Raw genomic sequence first — 20683 nt, forward strand, 5'->3', positions numbered from 1 at the left:
CCCAATCACCGTGTGGTCCACTGCTTCAGGACGCTTCAACGTTCCTTCGCTGGGAGTGGGCTCATCCCACTTTGCGGGGAAAATCAACAGTGGCCGGGTGTACGTTGAGCTTCTTTCGCACCGTACGTAGCCAACCCTTGCTCATCGGAGGTGCGGTGTATGCACGTCTGTTGAACTTCTTTCACACCGTACGTAGCTAATCGGAGGTGCGGGGGAAGGACGGGAAACTAAACAGAAAAAAGCAGTTCTAAAGAAATTCGTTTTCCAATCGAGATGATTTAAAAGTTGCGTAGCTCCAGCGGCTTCTTCGTATTGTCGGATAGGAAGAGCGTTCCAGACGGCCACAGAAGCGCTGCTGAAAGTGCGCGACGCGGTGACCGACTTTGTTCGATGGCCAGCTAAAACTTCTCCTCTGAACATCCTCGCCTCTGCCATAGGAATGAGGATTTTCCACGACTGGCCTCAGGGCTGTTAAAACCCTGAGCCGCGACGCCAACTCGAGCAGGAAAAACACTTTCGGCCCTTGCCGCGACGAACGCTAACGCCGTGAGCTGACATTAGCACAGAGGTCGCAAACTGGTACCCGATACCCGTACTCTACCCGATACCCGGCTACCCGTTCCCGGCCGGGTACGGGTACGGGTACCCGTTTGCGACCCTGGTGCGGCCGGGTACGGGTACGGGTAGGCCGTGAGTCACTGGTGAGTAACGGTTTGTCACTCATTTCCCAACGTCTTGTCTCTTCTCACAATTCAAGTTCCTAGAATCAACCCACCCGCGCCTGCAACATGGCTTCATCCCAGAGGTCGCAATCGGTCACCCGATACCCATACGGCCGGGTACGGGTACCCGTTTGCGACCCTGGTGCGGCCGGGTACGGGTAAGGGTAAGGAATCAAAAACCGTTTGCGACCTCTGCGTTAGCGCCTCCGGCTGCCGCGTTCTCGCCCGCTATCGCCAACCCAACGTCCCTCGGCAGCGACCCAAGACGGCGCTTTTGGGCGCTCAGCCCGCTTGTCACGAATGCCTCGGACACGCCGCAGACGTCCTCGTGCGATAAAATAAACACGCGCGCGCAGATTATTTTACCGCTCTTGGGCTGCATTCAATGTCTTCGAGAACACAAGAACAAGTATATAATTAAACCCTTAAAACGTCGGAGGAAAGCCATCAGGGCCCGTCTCCTCTCACTCCGCCTCTAAGCGGATGGATAAAACAAGTCAACGGACACCATTACGTTGCTTTCCCATAAAAAGTTTTAGTTTTTTTTTTCCTTTTGCGCACGGTCAAACTTGCACGCAAAATGTAAATTTCACTGCCTTCTCGGATCGCTCTGAGAGCGCCGGGCCGGGACACGTCTCCCCACGACGGGACGATGGGCGATAGACGACAAGAAGAGGAAGAATGACAACCTGGGGTGGCAGCCAGTGGCTTCTTAATATCAGAAGGAAGAGACCCATCGAGACCCACAGAGGTCCAGAGACTCATATAGAACCGTAGAGACCCATAGAGAGCCACAGAAACCCACACAGAGACCCGTATGCAGGGGCATGACAACAAAGTAATACAAACATAGAGAAAAAAGCAGTTCTAAAGAAATGAGTTTTGAATAGATACTATTTAAAAGTGCATACCTCCGGTTTCATCCTAATATCTCTGTGACTCTATATTTATCCCTATGAGTCTCTATGTATCCCTATGAGTCTCTACGTATCTCTAGCTCTACGATTCTCTATGTATCTCGCTATATCTCTAGGTGTCTCGGTGGGCTTCACTAATAGGGGTGCGTAGCTTTGGCTGCGTGGCCACCACGATCGCACTGCCAGTGGCTCGACAACTGGCATGGTTCGCTCGTGAAAGAGGAGGAAGAGGTGGAGCAGGATGAGGCGGAAGTTGGAAGAGGAGGTGGAGGAGGATGAGGTGGTGGAGGAGGAGGTGGAGGAGGATGAGGTGGTGGTGGAGGATAAGGTGGTGGAGGATAAGGTGGTGGAGGAGGAGGAAGGTGGAGGAGGAAGTGGTGGAGGAGGTGGAGGAGGAGGCGGAAGGCAGAGGAGGAGGATGAGGAGGTGGATGAGGAGGATGAGGTGGCAGAGGATGAGGTGGTGGAGGAGGAAGGTGGAGGAGGAGGAGGAGGAGTAGGTTGTGGAGGAGGGGGAGGAAGGTGGAGGAGGAGGAGGAGGAGGAGTAGGTGGTGGAGGAGGGGGAGGAAGGTGGAGGAGGAGGTGGTGGAGGAGGAGGAGTAGGTGGTGGAGGAGGGGGAGGTGGAGGAGAAGGAGGCGGAAGGCAGGGGAAGAGGATGAGGAGGTGGAGGATGAGGTGGTGGAGGATGAGGTGGTGGAGGAGGAGGAGGAGGGGGAGGATGAGGTGGAGGAGGAGGTGGAAGGAGAAGGATGAGGAGTAGGCAGAAGGCGGAGGTGGTGGATGAGGTGGAGGAGGAGGAGGTGGTGGAGGAGGAGGTAGAGGAGGAGAATGAGGAGGAGGATGAGGCAGAAGGCGGAGGTGGTGGATGAGGCGCAGGAGGTAGAGGAGGAGGTGGAGGTGGAGGAGGATGAGGAGGAGGTGGTGCGGTGCCGTCGATGCGACCGTCGCTCACGCTGCTGGACGGCTTCGCAGTCCAGCGCCTGGCCGCCCAGGCACGTGCAGCGCAGGGCGCGTCCGTGGTACGTGCGCTCAAACTGCTCCTGCAGGTGGTACATCCTGCCATTGTCCACGCAGTCCTCTGTGTGGGGCCGCAGTGGGGGCAGGCAGGGTGGGGGGGGATGTGGGTGGATTCAGACGACGGGACAGAGAGAAACATCAACAAGTCAGCGGAGGGAGCGGGCTCTCGCGGTCAGAAGGTCGCGGGGTTTCATGACTCTGACCATCGTCTCGCTCAATTCCGTAGAGAATTCAAGGTCCCCCTCCTGACATTGAAGGCCCAGAAGGACCACGCGCCTCTGCGCGTTGGGGAGCTGCTGCTGCTGCTGCTGCTGCAGTTGTTGTTGGTGTGCCAATCAACCATAACCCTCCTCTGCATCCCTAGAACGAAGATCAAGTTCATGGGCAGCGGTGATCTCTGGCTGCGCCTCCCTTGGCACTCTTACTTCTCACTCCAACCCTCCCCCGTTGTCATTGATGTCAGGAGGAGGAGGAGGACCTTTGCGCTCGCCACAAATGAACCGCGGCACCTCGCCGATCTGGTCAAAGAGCGCAAACCATCGCCGCGCGAACTCCGTCCGTCACCCCCGCAGCGGCGCTTTCACGACGCGCTCCTGCGGCCGTCTGGAACGCTCTTGCCTGCCGATATGAGGAAGCCACTGGGAGCTACGCACTTTAAAATCATCATCTCGACTGACAAATTCATTCCTTTAGAACCGCTTCCTGGGTTCGGTTTGTTGGCATTCCCTCCCGCACCTCCGATCAGGACGGTTGGCTACGAACGGCGCGAAAGAAGTTCAACGGACGTACACACACGCGCGCTTCCGCTCCGAAACGTCCCACAAACGACGCGCGCCCCACGCCGTTTGCACCTCGGCCATCCTCTGGCACTCTCTCACCACACTGCCCGCTGGACTATCTAATCGCAGCCTCACCCATCTGACCGTACTCTCTAAAACTGACCGCGGAGAAACGGCCACAAGTTTACTTGTGAGGGGAAAATGTGCGGGGAGGACAGACACTGACAAAAAGAAAATCGAATCAATTTTTTCAAAATGAAAAAAGGGGTCTGAAAAAATTAAACCCCCCGCACCCCAGCCCGGATGAGGCTGACATTGAGTCTGAGAGGCAGAGCCATTGCGCTTCTCAGATGTGGTGTCCGCGAGCCTTCAAGCCGACGCTTACGGAGAGAGACACAGAGACAGGCGGGCGGCACATCCGAGACAAAACATTTGAAATTGGCGAAACTGCGCGGTGGAAGGATGCACAGTAATGATGATGATGCTGACGAAGATGATGACAACGCTGATCGCTACAACGTCGTTGACTGCTCCCACTAAGACAACACTGGTCAACACACTTTTTCTGGCATAAGGTATTTCAACGGTTTTAAAGGTAATTTTGGGGTGCTGATTCCAAATCTGGCATCAATTTTTGGCTATCACATCAGGTTTTTTAGATATCAAATATTGCTTTTTCAATCAAAACTGCAGAAGAAAAATATTAAATAAATGTGGATATCTACATAAAATTATATTATAAACACACTATCCTAAAAATACAGCACCCTATTTTAACACTAAAGCAGTCACTGACTCGCAACAACTTGCAATCATAAGTGACAGAGTTAATTTCGGGTAAAAATCAATGAAAATGGGATATGCCGATAGCATAAAAATGAGATGTTATAGAGCAAATCTGAGATCAGATTTGGAATCAGCACCCTGAAATTAGTCTAAAACAACTGCAAAAGCCCAGGCCAGAAAGAAAATGTGTTTTTTTTGTTGACCAGTGTTATTCTCTCTCTCTCGATGCAGCAGTCGCGTCGAGTTCCGGATGCGATTCCCGGGGAGCCAAAATCTCGGAAAGCAAGTTCATGACTAACGGGGGAACACTGCATTCTTTTACGAAAGACCCAAAGAATATGCATTCTTCTTGTCCACCATCATCTTCCAACGAGGTGTGTGTCCCGTTGGTTGTTTTTTTTCCATTTCGCAGAGTTGGCAACTCTGCAGACGCACGGGGAATTGAAAACGAGAAGTGTTTCTCCTGTCGTGCACTACCACCAACACTACCTCCACCACCACCTCCACCACCACCACTACCTCCACCACTACCTCCACTACCTTCACCAACACCACCACCACCACTACCTCCACCACTACCAATACCTCCACCACCTTCACCACCACCACCACTACCTCCACCACAACCACTACCTCCACCACCTTCACCACCACAACTACCTCCACCACCACCACTACCTCCACCACCACCACTACCTCCACCACCACCACTACTACCTCCACCACCACCTGCACCACCACCACCACTATCTCCACCACCACCACTACCTCCACCACCTTCACAACCACCACCACCTTCACAACCACCACCACTACCTCCACCACCACCACTACCTCCACCACCACCACTACCTCCACCACATCCACCACCACCACCTCCACCACCACCACCACCACCACTACCTCCACCACCACCACTATCTCCACCACCACCACTACCTCCTCCACCTTCACAACCACCACCACTTCCACCACCTTCACTACCACCTCCACCACCTCCACCACCTCCACCACCACCACTACCTCCACCACCTCTATCTCCAGCATCTCCACTAACTCCACCACCATCACATCCACCACTACCTCTACCACCTTCACCACCACCACCTCCACCACCACCACCTCCACCACCACCACTTCCACCACCTCCACCACCTGCACCACTTCCACCACCTCCACCACCACTTGCACCACCTCTACCACCACCTCCACCACTACCACCAAAGACAAATCTCCCCCGGATAGCTTGAACAAGCTGTTGGGGCAAGCGCTGTTAACGAGCACCTATGAATGCCGGCACGGCACTCAAGGGGGTGGGTGGCCAGCACCACGCCCGGCCGCCTTTGTCTCCCCAGTGGCGATGTTTACATTCCACAACAGATACTCATTTGAGGCTGAGTCGACCTTGGGGATGCCCATGAACGGTTCAGATAATCGTCACTGGCGCTGGGTTCGTAGTGCATCGTAGCACTAACCGCTACACCACAACCACCTCCACCGCCACCACTGATCCTTCAGAGTGCACGTGGAATCGAGCCAACACAAACACACACACACACCCCACATGGTCTTTACCAAAGCCAAAGCTGCAGCCCATTTTACTGAAAAGCTGCAAAACTAGTTTAGGCTTTTTTTGCTTTGACATTTCTGAAAGCAAGCGTTGAAAGGGGGAATAGTACATCTCCCAAGTTTTTCCACGTTCAATCGGTGCGACAGGAAAACAACATGGCTGTTGTGATCAATATTATTGTGGTTCCTGCTGCTGCTGCTGCTGTTGTTTTCGGGAACTGGATTTGTCACAGATAGAGAAAGGATGAACAATCAAAATAGGTTTTACCCTTTATGGCAAGAAAACAGGTGTTAGGATAAATCTTGACTTAAAGCTTTCGGGACTGTAGGAATTCTTATTCTTTGGGTCTTTCGGTAAAGTCACGTAGATGGGTTCAAATGAAGAAAAATAAAATAAACAAAAACCACGACGTTTCGATGACAACACAAGCGATCGTCATCATGAGGATTTTTGACCCCCCCCCCCACCGTCGTCACAAGGTGTAACAAAAAGTCAGACCCCCCTCAAATATGACGTCACAAAGCTCTGCCCCCCCCCCCCCAAAAAACATGCTTAAAATCGCTTTAAACTATTGTCATTGTGGTGCGTATTTAATGTGCCGCTGCACTCTGATGTTGTAGGAGAAAACATTTACATAAAAGTCTATTTAATTAAGTAGAACGTGTTGTCTATATTTATTTTAAGTTGTGCATTTTTACGTGACGTCACATTTCTCAACCCCCCCCCCCCCTTCGTCACGCACCTAGGGGGGGGGGGTCAGACATTTTTGAAAATGTGTGACGAGGGGGGGGGTTGATAAATGTGACGTCACATTAAAATGCGCAGCTTTAAATAAATATGGAATAGTTATAACAACACTCCTACAACATCAGAGTGCAGCGCCACATTAAATGTGCACTACAATGACAGACGCTGTCTTTCCGACAGACCTGTTCTTCACCTGAGGACGGCTGCTTGCGTTGTGGCCGAAACGTCGTGAGAATTGTATTTTATTATGTTTTATTTTTATTATTTTATTATTTCCCTTCTACGTGACTTTACCGAAAGAACCAAGAAGATGAATCCCTGCAGTCACGAAAGCTTTAAATCGAAAAATACAATGACAATAGTTTAAAGCGATTTGAAGCCTGTTTTATTTTCAAAATGAAAAAATGGTTTTGGGGCGGGGGGGGGCAGAACTTTGTGACGTCATATTTGAGGGGGGGGTCTGACTTTTTGTGACGCCGTGTGACAAGGGGGGGGGTGGTCAAAAATCGTCAAAAATCGCGTGACGTCATTTATGGACGGCCACTTCAAACAGTGCTGTTCGCCTTTTGGCGTCCTCTGGTCTGACACCAGTGAGACTAGGCCATCTGGTGTAGGCCAATCAGTTTCAAGGACAATGCGAGTATTATACCAGAGCATGTTTGTGTTTCATATTCACCACAAGTAATGCAGTACTTGATTCCTAGAAAAAAAGCTTCTTATTTGGTATTCTTAGGTTTTTTCGGTAAAGTCACGTAGGTAAAAAATTAAAGTTAAAATTAATAAAAGTTAAATAAAAATGACGTAAAAATCACGACGTTTCGGAGGCAACACAAGCCTCCGTCTTCAGGTGGAACCGTCACAACACGATAGCTGTATCAAGTAAATCTTACTTGATACAGTAAGTCTTACTTGATACAGCTATCGCGAAACGCCGTGATTTTTATTAAATTTTTATTTTACTTGTATTAATTTTAATTTTATTTTTTACCTACGTGACTTTACCGAAAAAACCTAAGGATATGAATCCTTGCAGTCACGAAAGCTTCAAATTTAGAATTCTTACACCATTGGAACCTCATTTGCCAGTAAAAAAATATGATAATTGTTTTTTTACCCTTCTATCTGCCAACAAAACTGACACCTTTTTTACAAGGAGTCATGTTTGCATAGACCACAATATCTGCAGTCATAATGCAAACAAAAAACATAACTCTGATAATGTGCACTGTCCTTAAAGTTGATTGGCGCCATCTGGTCCAACCCATGTGAGACTAGGCTCTAAGGAAAGCTGTCTCGGGTGTGGACCAATAAACTTCAAGGACAGTGCATACATGATCAGAGTTATGTTTTTTTGTTTGCATTATGACTGCAGGTATTGTGGTCTATGCAAACATGACTCCTTGTAAAAAAAGGTGTCAGTTTTGTTGCCAGATAGAAGGATAAAAAACCAATTATCATCTAGAATTCTTATTTGGTGTTTGAACATCTGAACACACCTCCTGTTCGATTGCGAGCAAGGGTAAAAACTATTCTTATTTTTAATCCGTTGATATTGCAAACAAACAAACAAAAAGGGTCCCATGATAGAGAGAGAAGGGGTCGTCTGTATATGGTCACGTTCAGTGGGAATACCAGCGGAAGTCAAATCATTCTTGAACGGCTGTTCCATGACTCTTGCACCACAAGGCGAGTGCCTTTACCGGTCGCTCATATTTCTCCCCCTTGCGCCCAGTATTTTGTCTTTATTTGGACCTCAATTCGTTTCATTTTGGGGGCATTATCATCCCCGTACAGACACACACGACAGGGATGGGCTCCTGTCCACGGATAGATAACAATACAAAAATAATCTTCTTGGTTCTTTCGGTAAAAGTCACGTAGAAGGAAAATAATAAAATAATAAAAATAAAACATTATATTATATTATTTTATTATGTTTTCCTTTTATTACTTTATTATTTTCCTTCTACGCGACTCTACCGAAAGAACCAAGAAGATGAATCCCTGCAGTCACGAAAGCTTTAAATCGAAATACAAAATAATTAAAACGGTGACTATGAATTTAAACAATAAACTCCACTTGCCCTCCCCACCCCACCCCCAACGGTCCTATCATGATGAGCCATGATCTAGCCACTGCTGGATGAAGGCCCCCTACAAGGAGCCTTCGTAACGTCCCACCCAGGGTCTCGAGACGCAGTGACTCGGCGAGCTCCGGCTACGCAAGCCGATCGCTGATCCTATCGCTCCATCTCCACAGAGGTTTTCCCTCTTGGGTGCACCGCGGTGGCTAGGAGATGTTGACTGCCTCGCCTGGTATACAGGAGGTGGTTGGTTCGATCCCGAACCTGACGCCTGCTGTATATTTTGAGTATGCGTGTCTCTCTCTCTCGCTCTCCGTGGTGAGATGTTAACTACTTCGCCTGGTATGCAGGAAGTCGTGGGTTCGATCCCGACCCTGACGCCTGCTGCTGTATATTTGGAGTGTGCGTGTCTCTCTCTCTCCGTGGTGAGATGTTAACTACCTCGCCTGGTATACAGGAGGTGGTTGGTTCGATCCCGACCCTGACGCCTGCTGTATATTTGGAGTGTGCGTGTCTCTCTCTCTCTCTCCGTGGTGAGATGTTAACTACCTCGCCTGGTATGCAGGAAGTCGTGGGTTCGATCCCGACCCTGACGCCTGCTGCTGTATATTTGGAGTTTGCGTGTCTCTCTCTCTCTCTCTCCGTGGTGAGATGTTAACTACCTCGCCTGGTATGCAGGAAGTCGTGGGTTCGATCCCGACCCTGACGCCTGCTGCTGTATATTTGGAGTGTGCGTGTCTCTCTCCGTGGTGAGATGTTAACTACCTCGCCTGGTATGCAGGAATTCGTGGGTTCGATCCAGACCCTGACGCCTGCTGTATATTTGGAGTGTGCGTGTCTCTCTCTCTCCGTGGTCACGTGGATTTTTCTCCGGGTTTTCCCCTCTACGTTTAGAATCAACATCGTGCCTGTTAGAGTATTTGGCCGCTCTAAATGTCCACGCGGTGGCAAGACACTTCGTTGAGCTGTCATTCGTGGCCAGTTCGCTCCTGAAAAAAACGTTGTACCAGTTGAAAGGGTAAAAACCTATTACTATATTTTGCCACTGGTAAAGGAGGTCTCATAGTGTAAATGCGTACACCGAGCTCTCAATACTCTGATGTTGCGCTGTTTTTGAGTTGTACGCCTTTTGGCGTCATCTGGTCCAACACCAATGGAGACTAGGCTCTAAGAAAAGCTGTCTCGGGTGTGGACAAATCAACTTTAAGGACAGTGCATATCATTATCATTATCAGAGTTGTTTTTTGTTTGTTTGCATTTTGACTGCTTGTGTTGTGGTTATTGCAAACATGATCCCTTGTCTAAAGGTGTCAGTTTTTGTACCAGTTGAAAGGGTAAAAACCTATTACTGCTAGAAGTTACGTAGCTCAGCGTGCCTTACCAGGTACAATAAAAAATAGTTTCGTTTTTTAACGCGTCCTAACTATGACATTCCAATTCGTGATGTTGGTGCCACACGTTGCCACGGATAAGCAGGGTTGCGTACAACGTCACAAAGAATTCCGAGTGATTTTCTTTTCGCGAATTTTCGTCGAGGTGGCACTCGAGCGAGGCTGTTTATCGCCTTGAGCAAGCGGCGGAAATTCCACGTTCCTGTTGCAGGGGCGAGTCTATCCATAGGACAAGCACTGCTGACTTCCTTACAAAGCGGTACCTATTTTATCGACCCCCCCCCTTTACCCACATGGGTGATGGGCCAAGTGACCCCCCCCCCAAACCAGGATATTAACTCACAACCTTCCGAGCCGCTCAACTCTGACGCTGAACCACCTTCAAAAACAAATTTTATAATAATAAAAAGACCCAGCCCGCTGTCACGCATTATCCTGCATGTGTCTCGGTGAAGACGGCCGGCGAACGTGCAAAGGCGTTAAAAAGAAATATTCACAAATAGGCTTTACCCTTTCATGGCAATAAAGCAGGAGGAGCTGTTAAGATGTTCAAACGCCAAACAGATACCGATTGCCAAGGCGTCCAGTCTGCGTTAACCGCACACAACTTGTGACAAGACACGCAAACAAACGTCCTCCGATGATATATGCATTGACTTTGAAACCGATTGGCCTACACCAGAGACATCATTCGTCATGGCCTAGTCTCACCAGTGTTAGACCAGAGAGCACCGAAAAACAAGCGAGCAGTACAAAGGCAACGCCACGCGTATCAAAGTATCGATAGCTCGGATTTAGCGGTGAGATTTACGGGAACATTTTTGCCCGGATCTAAATGATGAAAAAAGTTACGACTAGGCTTTACCCCAATCCTGGCACTAAAACACGAGGTGTTAGGATGTTCAAACACCAAACAGACGCCTATTGGCCGAGGCGTCAAGTCCGCCGCGTTAAACCGCGCGCAACTTGTGGCCAAACTCGCGCAAACCGAAAACAACAAAAAAAACAACGCTCCGATAAATATACGGCGCTGTCGTTGAAACCGATTGGCCCACACCGTGACGGCAGCCTCCACCGTGGCCTCGACCTCGTCGAACGGTGCACGAGATGCCCCCAGGAGAGCGCCAACAACGAGGCGAGCAGCGGCGAGGTTCGAGACCGCGCGAACGCGGGGGGTTTGCGGGCGTTAAGGCGTCACTCACTCTGCACCACGGCTTCACCGGTCGCCTCCACGGCAGCGACCCTCTGCGCCTGGGGCATCGTCTTCGCGCGGGCGGCGCCCGGCGCGGTCGCCGTCACGCACATCAGCAGCAGAAGCGGAACCGCCGCCGCCGCCGCCGCCGCCGCTGGGACGTGCATGCTGATCGCTGACGATCGAAGATTCGTCCCTGCAGGTCCGCGGATGTCGCGCTGCCACTGCTGTGACGCGCACGCACACGCACACGCACAAGAGTTAACAGACTGTAGGGGCAAGTGCTGTTAGCGAGCAGCACCTATGAAGGCCGGCACGGCACACGAGGGGGTGGGGGTGGCCAGTAACCACGCCACGGCCGCCTTTGTCTCCCCAGTGGCGATGCTCACACATCACACCAGGTACTCATTTGAGGCTGAGTCGACCTAGGAGAGGCCCAGGACCGGTTCAGATAATCGTCACTGATTTTGGCCAGTAACCACGCCACGGCCGCCTTTGTCTCCCCAGTGGCGATGTTTGCTACACACCGCGCCAGGTTACTCATTTGAGGCCGAGTCGACCAAAGGGAGGCCCAGGACCGGTTGAGATAATCATCACCGGGTTCGTAGCGCAGCGTAGCGCAGCGTAGCGCTAACCGCTGCGCCACCGCTCCCCACGCGCAAACACACACACGAGCACGCACGAAGCATGGGGAGAGACGAGGATTTGGAATAAAGCTCGTGACAATGGTGGTGGTGGTGGTGGTGGGAGATTATTTCACATTCCAGGTGCCGTGATCCCACAGTCAAATCTGCCACGTGTTGCCATTGAGCGTGTCCAACGGCCCTGAACCGGGCGGTGGAAATTCCACATTCCTAGGAGAACGGCCGTTGTGAGCCCGCTCCATGAACATCTTTAAAGTGTTGACGCTCGTTGATTCTTCCGGCAGTGTTGAGGACTCGGTCTATACCATGCGCTGTGTTGAACAACACACTCACGCACCCACCCACTCATCCACTCACTCACACACCCAATCACTCACTCACCCGCTCACGCACCCGCTCACCTACTCACTCACTCAATCACCCACTCAGTCCCTTACCCACTCACCATTCAACCACCACCACACTGTCGGTCACAAAAATACACTCACCCATTCACTTACACACCCACTCACTCACCTACCCACTCACCCACCCACTCACACACCTACCCAATCACTCACTCACCCACCCACCGACTCACACACCCACTCACTTACTCACCCACCCACTCACACACCCACTCACTTACTCACCCACTCACACACCTACCCACTCACACACCTACCCACCCACCCACTCACCCACTCACTCACACACCTACCCACTCACACACTTACCCACCCACCTACTCACCAACTCACTCACCCACCCACCCACTCACCAATCCACGCTTGTATTCAACGACCACCACTCCCGCACGTGGTGTACACAAGAGCAGTGTTTTTGTTAAAATAAAAATAAACAAACAAACCACAAGGTATAATTACAACATCTTACAAACACTGTATCTGTGTGTCTATGACATGGAATGTCTCAGTTAACCAGCGGAGCAATTAAAGCATTCACAGTGACAGCACTGGAGACGCGGCTGCAGCCTGGAATGCAATAACCCCAACGCACGTCACGAAACACGGCGGTGCCCCGCACGCCCCCCCCCCCACCACCCCCCCACCACCCCCCCCCCCCCCACCACCCCCCCACCACCCCCCATCGTCCCGAGCAGGCCGGATCATGTTGGCGGCGCCTCAATCGTGTCGGATGCACCACAAAGCCTTCAGAAGAAAGTCCATCTCGCTTTTGACGGTTCTCCCCGAGGCATTTGTATTTCTCGTCAAAGCCACCACCCCCCCCCCCCAACGAGTCAATCTTTGCTCCGCGTGATGATGTTCCTACTTCTCCACTGCTGCCCCCCCCCCCCCACACACACACACGAGCACCGTTGTCTGGAATTACTTTGCATCGTCAACTCTCCCCTGCAGCCCGCCATGCCCACGGCTTGATCAAGTCCAGCCCGGTCAAACCGCGGAACTTTGGGTCCGATGGTTGGCATGGAGGTTGGGGAAGCGTTGGTCCAACGTGTGACTCAAAGTTGGTTATGATCGTTGGCCCGACGTTCACTGAACATTGGTTCGACGTTGGCCTGACGTCCACTGAACGTTGACCCCAACATTCCACGTTAAACTTTCCTCCTGTGCGCCTACGACCTTTATTTTCTATATCGTCCTGAGTGTGTGTATAAAAATGTGCAGGTTCCTCCTGAAAGAATAAGAAGTAAAAAAAACTGTCTTGAGATTCAGGCTAATAAAAAAAATTTACCCCTAAAAACAAAGTTTTTCACTATAAATCCTTTATATGCGTGTTCAATGGGCCACAACCCAGCCCACATTGGTCTTTGAAACGGGCGGCTAGAGTCCTCTCGTCCTCTGGCTTGAGATGGCTGCCACCTATGGGTCAGATGATTGCCTGCCACCATTAAGCAATTGGTAATTAAATATAAAAAATAATTTCCTAAAAAGTGTAAAATTTTGGAAAACATTTTTCACGAAAATACATTGTCACGCACAACAAGTCTGTGTGCAAAATGTCAGCTCGATTGGATCACGGGAAGTGGGTTAAAAAACGACCGAAAGATTTGCACGGTCGTAAGCGCGCAAGCAAGCAAGCAAGTGAACTTAATATAAAGGATTTAAAAATGGGGGGAATTAATAAATTAATCGATAAACAACGCGATGCGTGCAGAAAATAAAAGACGGCTGAAAATAAAAATAAAAATTCCGCATTCCAGGCGAATGGTTGGGGCGCGCTGTCAAATCCGCTGAGCGATTTCAGAATGAGAACATATTGGAATGTTGATTGACACCAACGGGTGGAATCCCATGATCTATGAAGCTCTTTTCACAGATGTCCTTAGATGGGGGCGGGGTGAGTTCACGGGGTAAGTGCGTTGCTGATCACACTCAGGGCAGCTCCCCCCCCCCGAGTTGGCAACGCACAGAGAGGGGGGGGCAGGCAGCCTCCGAGATGACTGCGAGGACCAGGACACCAAATGCCAGAGAGGGCAGAGAGCGAGAGAGCGAGAGAGAGCGAGAGGACAGTGAAATGTTGAAGTGTGTGTGTGTGTTTCTGCTCGAACAATGGACAAGGCTTGTGCGCCGAGGATGGCTAGAAATCTTTTGGCCCACTTTCTGTTGCTTCAACTCTTCAACAAAGTGTAATATGAGGATATATCCGGCTCACTGACGTATCACAACTCGTCATGGTGATTGGCTCTGCCGGTCCTGGTTTACAGCCAATGGGGGGAAGCCTGGGGGCATGGCCGTGACGTGATGGAAAGGTGACAGCTGTAAGGATTGGTTCTGCTGGCTTTGGCCACAGCCAATGGGGAGAGGAGTCAGGGGCGTGGTCCCGGGAGCTGACGAGGGAGCCTGGAAGATTCGATGCAGGCTAACGAGGATTGGCGGAAACGTACCACGTGACCGGGGTATTAAATAGGGGTGGAGACGAACGACAGGTGGTCAGAATGCGAACGAACAGAGGAAGGGGGCCACGCGGGAGCGGGGCTCCGAGTTGCCACGTGGCAGTGCGTCTCTCTCTCTCTATCTGTCCCTCTCACGCTGCCTGTCAGCAGCGTAGAGTAAACTGTAAGATAAGTTGAATAAAAGACGAAATCCAGAAGTTGCCTCAACGAGCTTTATTACAAAAGAATAAAAACCCCAGAACGTCTCAGAGCTATCTGGCTCTGACGAGGTGGGGAGGCGAATAACGGAGCATCCATGGAAAACGACGATTGCACTCTTTCGTGATGGATGCATGGATGTGTGTTGAACTTCTTTTGCACCATACGTAGCCAACCGTGATAATCAGAGATGCGGCGGAAGGACAATAAGCGATGGGTCTCTGTGTGAGTCTAAAGGATCTCTGTATGAGTCTATGGATCTCTCTCTGAGTCTATGGGTCTCTGTGTGAGTCTATGGGTCTCTGTGTGAGTTTATGGGTCTCTCTGAGTCTATGGGTCTCTGTGCGAGTCTATGGGTCTCTGTGTGAGTCTATGGGTCTCTGTGTGAGTTTATGGGTCTCTCTCTGAGTCTATGGGTCTCTGTGTGAGTCTATGGGCCTCTGTGTGAGTCTATGGGTCTCTGTGTGAGTCTATGGATCTCTGTGTGAGTCTATGTGTCTCTGTGTGAGTCTAAGGATATCTGTGTGAGTCTATGGATCTCTCTCTGAGTCTATGGGTCTCTGTGTGAGTCTATGGGTCTCTGTGCGAGTCTATGTGTCTCTGTGTGAGTCTATGGGTCTCTGTGTGAGTCTATGGGTCTCTGTGTGAGTCTATGGGTCTCTGTGTGAGTCTATGGATCTCTCTCTGAGTCTATGGGTCTCTGTGCGAGTCTATGGGTCTCTGTGTGAGTCTATGGGTCTCTGTGTGAGTCTATGGGTCTCTCTCGCTCTGAGTCTATGGGTCTCTGTTGTGAGTCTATGGGTCTCTCTCTCTGAGTCTATGGGTCTCTGTGCGAGTCTATGGGTCTCTGTGTGAGTCTATGGGTCTCTGTGTGAGTCTATGGGTCTCTCTTGCTCTGAGTCTATGGGTCTCTGTTGTGAGTCTATGGGTCTCTCTCTCTGAGTCTATGGGTCTCTGTGCGAGTCTATGGGTCTCTGTGCGAGTCTATGGATCTCTGTGGGAGTCGATGATCTCTGTGTGAGTCTATGGGTCTCTCTCTGAGTCTATGGGTCTCTGTGGGAGTCTAAGTATGTATGCTGCTGAATGTCTTTCACATCGTACGTAGCTGATCAACCATTCTGGACAGACTCCCCCCCCCCCCCAATGCCGAATTATCGTAGTACCGCAAGTAGCTACATCAGATACGGGCCCCGCACTTTCAAGGGCCCCGCGCTAAACGCTTTCAAGCTATCAATTCCGGTTCAGTGATTCTGCACTTGCTCTATCACTATAGTACTATACCACCTTCGACTTTTATGAACGACCGGGTGTTTAAGGTTAGCGATTTGTCGTATTATCTGGCTGTATAATAAATGAAAAAATGCAATTACTTTACAATGCAAGTAAAAAAACGTGATTTCATATTTATGTGTTTTTTTATATTTAGGGCCCCTTCATAACATCATATGCTACAGGCCCCGCACTTAACTTAATCCGGCACTGCCCCCCCCCTCACCAAGTTAAACCGAAAAGTAATAATCCTGTGGGCCTCCACTCCCCTCCCTGCCTCCCTCCGCTTCCTGCACCCTGTCGATTTACAAACTCCTCCTCGTGAGATGACAGAAGAGATTGGAAGCAGCTCAATACAGTACAACCGGAGCCTGAATCTTGATTTACACTGGAAGCAATCCTATGAGCTATGAAGCTCTTTGTTTCACAGATTTCCAGTTCCACCGTTCATGCAATGTTCCAGCAAACGCTTTAGAATGGTATCTCTTCATACAGATGAGTGTATTTAGAAGTAATACAGTGCAGGTTACAACCCTTATGTAAGCTGTCTCTCGTCTGGCCTCTATTGCTATTAAGAATGAGCGTTGCCCGAAACGTCGCCAAGCACATGTGTGTTCCGCTTAAGAAAGCTGTGTTCAGAAGTGATATTGGACAAGTCAATGGTCAAAAGCGACGTCTTGTCCACCTGAGCGCCGAGGGTGTTGTTCACCTCCCCCGAGCCAATGGTGGAAACTCCACGTTCCTATGGCGGGGGCCGAGTGTATCCAAGAGGACAGTCACTGGTGACCTCACCCAGAAAGTGTCAATCACGGAGACGAGGTGCGGAGGCGTAGCGGGACGGGAGAAGTTTCTGCAAATGTCGACGTGCAGCAACGGATATGCAAGATGCACGATGGAATTCAGACAGACGCAGAGACGCAAACGTGGATTTGGACGCGAGGCGAGAGACGCAGACGAGACGTAGGCACGAGAGACCAATAGCCTTTTTCGAAAAACAAATGTTAATCGTGAATTTGAGTTCGAGATGCTGGTTGGTTCACCCTCAAATTATCGTGGATTAGTGCTACCCTTGAGCAACTTTGGTGGCACTTTAGCTTTGCTTAGTTTCCCTGGTATATGTCTGGCGTCCAACAGCTACGTCTTGTTTTATACACATGAGTTTGTACGCTATGTATGTTGAACTTCTTTCGCACCGTACGCAGCCCAGCCGCGCTCATCCTATGAGTGCAATCCTACAATCCGCGTTCACCTGCAGAGGGAGAGTCACACAGAAGCGGTTTTTTTTCTGTCCCTGATTTAAAAATGAATTTTAAAACTCATCCTACAATCCGTGTTTTTTTTTCTCGCGCGTTCATTTCCGCCGATGCACTGCAGACGAAAGTGATCTCATTTGTCGGAGTTTCAGCGCATTTAAAAAAAACCTCGGAAAACTTTCACTGCAGATGTGCACGATGTATCATCATGCACGCGGTGTGTGCGTGGTGCGTGCGTGTGGGTGTGCGTTCGCGTGAGATCTACACGCCTCAAACGAGTACCCGGTGCGGTGTGTAAAGCATTGCCGCTGGAGAGACAAAGACGGCCGTGGCGCGGTGCTGGCCACCCCCCCCCCCTCGTGTGCCCTGGCGGCCTTCATAGCAGGGCTGAACGATTAATCGATTTAACATCGAAATCGCAATTTGAAACAATGCGATTATCAAATCGCAAAGGCTGCGATTTTTTGCGATTTGAAAAGTCCTATTACTTTCTTATCGGAATTGTTTCATATTTTTATTGTTAGAACTTGATTTACTTAACAATTGTTCTATGATTGTTCTATTTCAATTAAAACATTTAAATAAATACATGTTGGAAGCAATTAATATATTTTAAGTTCTCATCCTTACTCCTTGCATTAGAATATATAGATCAGTTCATATTTTGATGGTATCGTGTGGAAATGCTCCATCGCATGTTTGAAATCTATTACGCAGCGAATATTGAACTGAAGCTTAACTTACAAAAAAAGTATCAAACGCAAATCAAATCGCGATCGCAATATCTGTCAGAAAAATCGCAATTAGACATTTTCCCCCAAAATCGTTCAGCCCCTGACTTCATCTCTGTTGCTCGCGAACAGCACTTGCCCCAGCAGTCTGTCACGGGCTACACCGGGGTGACCGTTGCCTTTACCTTTGTCGACACTGTTATAGCTGCGTGCGGGGAGCGGTGGTGCAGCGGTTAGCGCTACGCTGCGCTACGAACCCGGCGATCAGGGTTCGATTCCCGCTCACGGCCAACGCACGCACGAACGATTGTCTGAACCGGTTAACTGGGCCTCCCCTAGGTCGACTCGGCCTCAAATGAGTACCCGGTGCGATGCGTAGTAAACATCGCCACTGGGGAGACAAAGGCGGCCGGGCGTGGTGCTGGCCACCCACCCCCTCGTGTGCCGTGCCGGCCTTTAGAGGTGCTCGCTAACAGCACTTGCCCCTACAGTTTGTTGAGGCTATACGGGGGATCTTTGTCTTTTTTCCGTCGTAGCTGTGAACCCCTTATCAGTGCGGACCAATTCAGACCTCTTTGCTCAACACCGTGCCCCTTGTACATCTCAACGTTCATCCGACAGAGTCCCGTCACAAGGAGAGACACGCAAACACGCAGACAACACATTTGTGTTTCCCGTAGTGAAACGGCTGTACGCCGCGTGCGCCTGTAAAACTCAATGTCCCTGTACAAGAATGCGGGGTACACCGTGATGGGTTGACGTTATGCTCCCGCTGGTGTATGCCATGCGCACACGCGGAATGCGTGCAGCATGTTTTGTGAGTGCGTAACACGATGCAGTGCGTACTCTGTTGCACGTTGTGTCTTTGTGTGTTTGTGTGTCTTTGTGTCTTTGTGTCGGTGTGTTTGTGTGTTTGTGTCTGTGTGTTTGTGTCTTTGTGTGTGTGTCTTTGTGTCTGTGCTTGTGTCTTTGTGGTGTGTCTTTGAGTTTGTGTGTTTGTGTCTTTGTGTCTGTGTGTGTCTTTGTCTTTTTTCTTATATCTTTGTGTATTTGTGTCTGTGTGTTTGTGTCTTTGTGCTTGTGTCTGTGTGTTTGTGCTTGTGTCTGTGTGTTTGTGTTTGTGTCTTTGTGTCTGTGTGTTTGTGTCTTTGTGTTTGTCGCTCTTAAAAGTTCTGACCCCACGGCCTCCACACCCCTCCTGAGCAAAACAAAAAGAGCTTTACAGCTCCTCGGATTCCTCCCGCAATATAAAATAAATATTCTGATTCTGACGCAGTATATCGTGGGCATATGCACGGTCACGTGTCCATGTGGGGTTTAAACATCGGTGTGTACGCCGATGTCATGCGGAGCGGTGGTGCAGCGGTTAGCGCTACGCTGCGCTACGAATTGGATTCCCGCTCACAGCCAACACCGGTGACGATTGTCTGAACCGGTTACCTGGGCCTCCCCTAGGTCGACTCAGCCTCAAATGAGGACTTGAGTGCGTAAAAACATCATCACTGGGGGAGACAAAGGCGGCCGGGCGTGGTTGCTGGCCACCCACCCCCTCGTGTGCCGTGCCGGCCTTCAAATGTGCTCGCTAACAGCACTTGCCCCAACAGTCTATCACAAGCCAGTGGCATATTGCGAGGGTGTACAATGTTTGCGGCTATCCCTCCACACTCACCTCTCTCTCTGTGTCTCTCTTCCTCTGTCTGCCGATCCTGAGCTCAGCGCAGCAGTCCCCCACGGCTCCCCTTCGCGTCTGCCGTGCATCAACAGCGGCGCGCCGGAGATTAAATGAAGCTCCCTTCGCCCCCTCCCTCACTCGCCCCGCCGCAAACCCTCAACCACAATCCTCCTCCTACTGCTGCCTCCCTCCAGCGCCTCCACCCCCCCTCCCCACTCTCACTCACGTCAGCCCCCCCCACCAACCCCACCCACCCCACCCACCTACCCAGGAGACTCACTTTCGCCCACCCTTCATCGCGAGCCTCGTATGCGAATACCGCTGCCGTCCAAGCCCACTCCAACCCCTTGGCCCAAAATCAAACTCCTCTATCAATATTCACCACCGGGACGCGAATCCTTGACCCCCACCCCCCACGCCCCCCAGTTTTTCTTTTCGCTGCGAGCCACCCAGACCGCAGCAGCAGCAGCAGCAGCGACCACCACTCCCAAGCCACCTTCCTCTGCGGCCGTCTGGAACGCGCGCGTACTTTCGATGTTGAGAAGCACACTTGCACGCTGTGTACTCTTGAATCGTAGCACGTCGAAAACGAACTTTCTACAGAACCGCTTTTTGTGTTGAGTGCGTTGTCTATCCTACCCCGCACCTCCGATTAGGGCGGTTGGCTACGTACGGTGTGAAAGAAGTTCAGCAACACACATACTTAGACTCACACGTGAAACCCATAGACTCACACAGAGACCCATAGACTCACAAAGAGACCCACAGACTCGCACAGAGACCCACAGACTCACACAGAGACCTATAGACTTACACAGAGACCCATAGCCTCGCACAGAGACCCACAGACTCG

At 50.6% G+C, this 20683-nt stretch overlaps 1 protein-coding gene across 1 annotated transcript in view; it reads right to left on the reverse strand.

The window, feature by feature from the left end:
• Nucleotides 1–19965, reverse strand: part of LOC144951397 (fibronectin-like) — a 102039-nt gene extending 82074 nt beyond the window's left edge. Inside the window, exons 1-3 of the mRNA XM_078881636.1 lie at nucleotides 19828–19965; nucleotides 11217–11433; nucleotides 2593–2718 (exon numbers count right to left, since the gene is read on the reverse strand). Coding sequence (XP_078737762.1) covers nucleotides 2593–2718; nucleotides 11217–11373 — 283 coding nt within the window. The 5' untranslated portion in view covers nucleotides 11374–11433; nucleotides 19828–19965. The remainder of the gene's footprint in view (nucleotides 1–2592; nucleotides 2719–11216; nucleotides 11434–19827) is intronic.
• Between the last annotated feature and the right edge of the window lie 718 nt (nucleotides 19966–20683).

The sequence above is a fragment of the Lampetra fluviatilis genome, chromosome 62 (assembly GCF_964198595.1).
Source record: "Lampetra fluviatilis chromosome 62, kcLamFluv1.1, whole genome shotgun sequence".
NCBI classification, from domain to species: Eukaryota; Metazoa; Chordata; class Hyperoartia; order Petromyzontiformes; family Petromyzontidae; genus Lampetra; species Lampetra fluviatilis.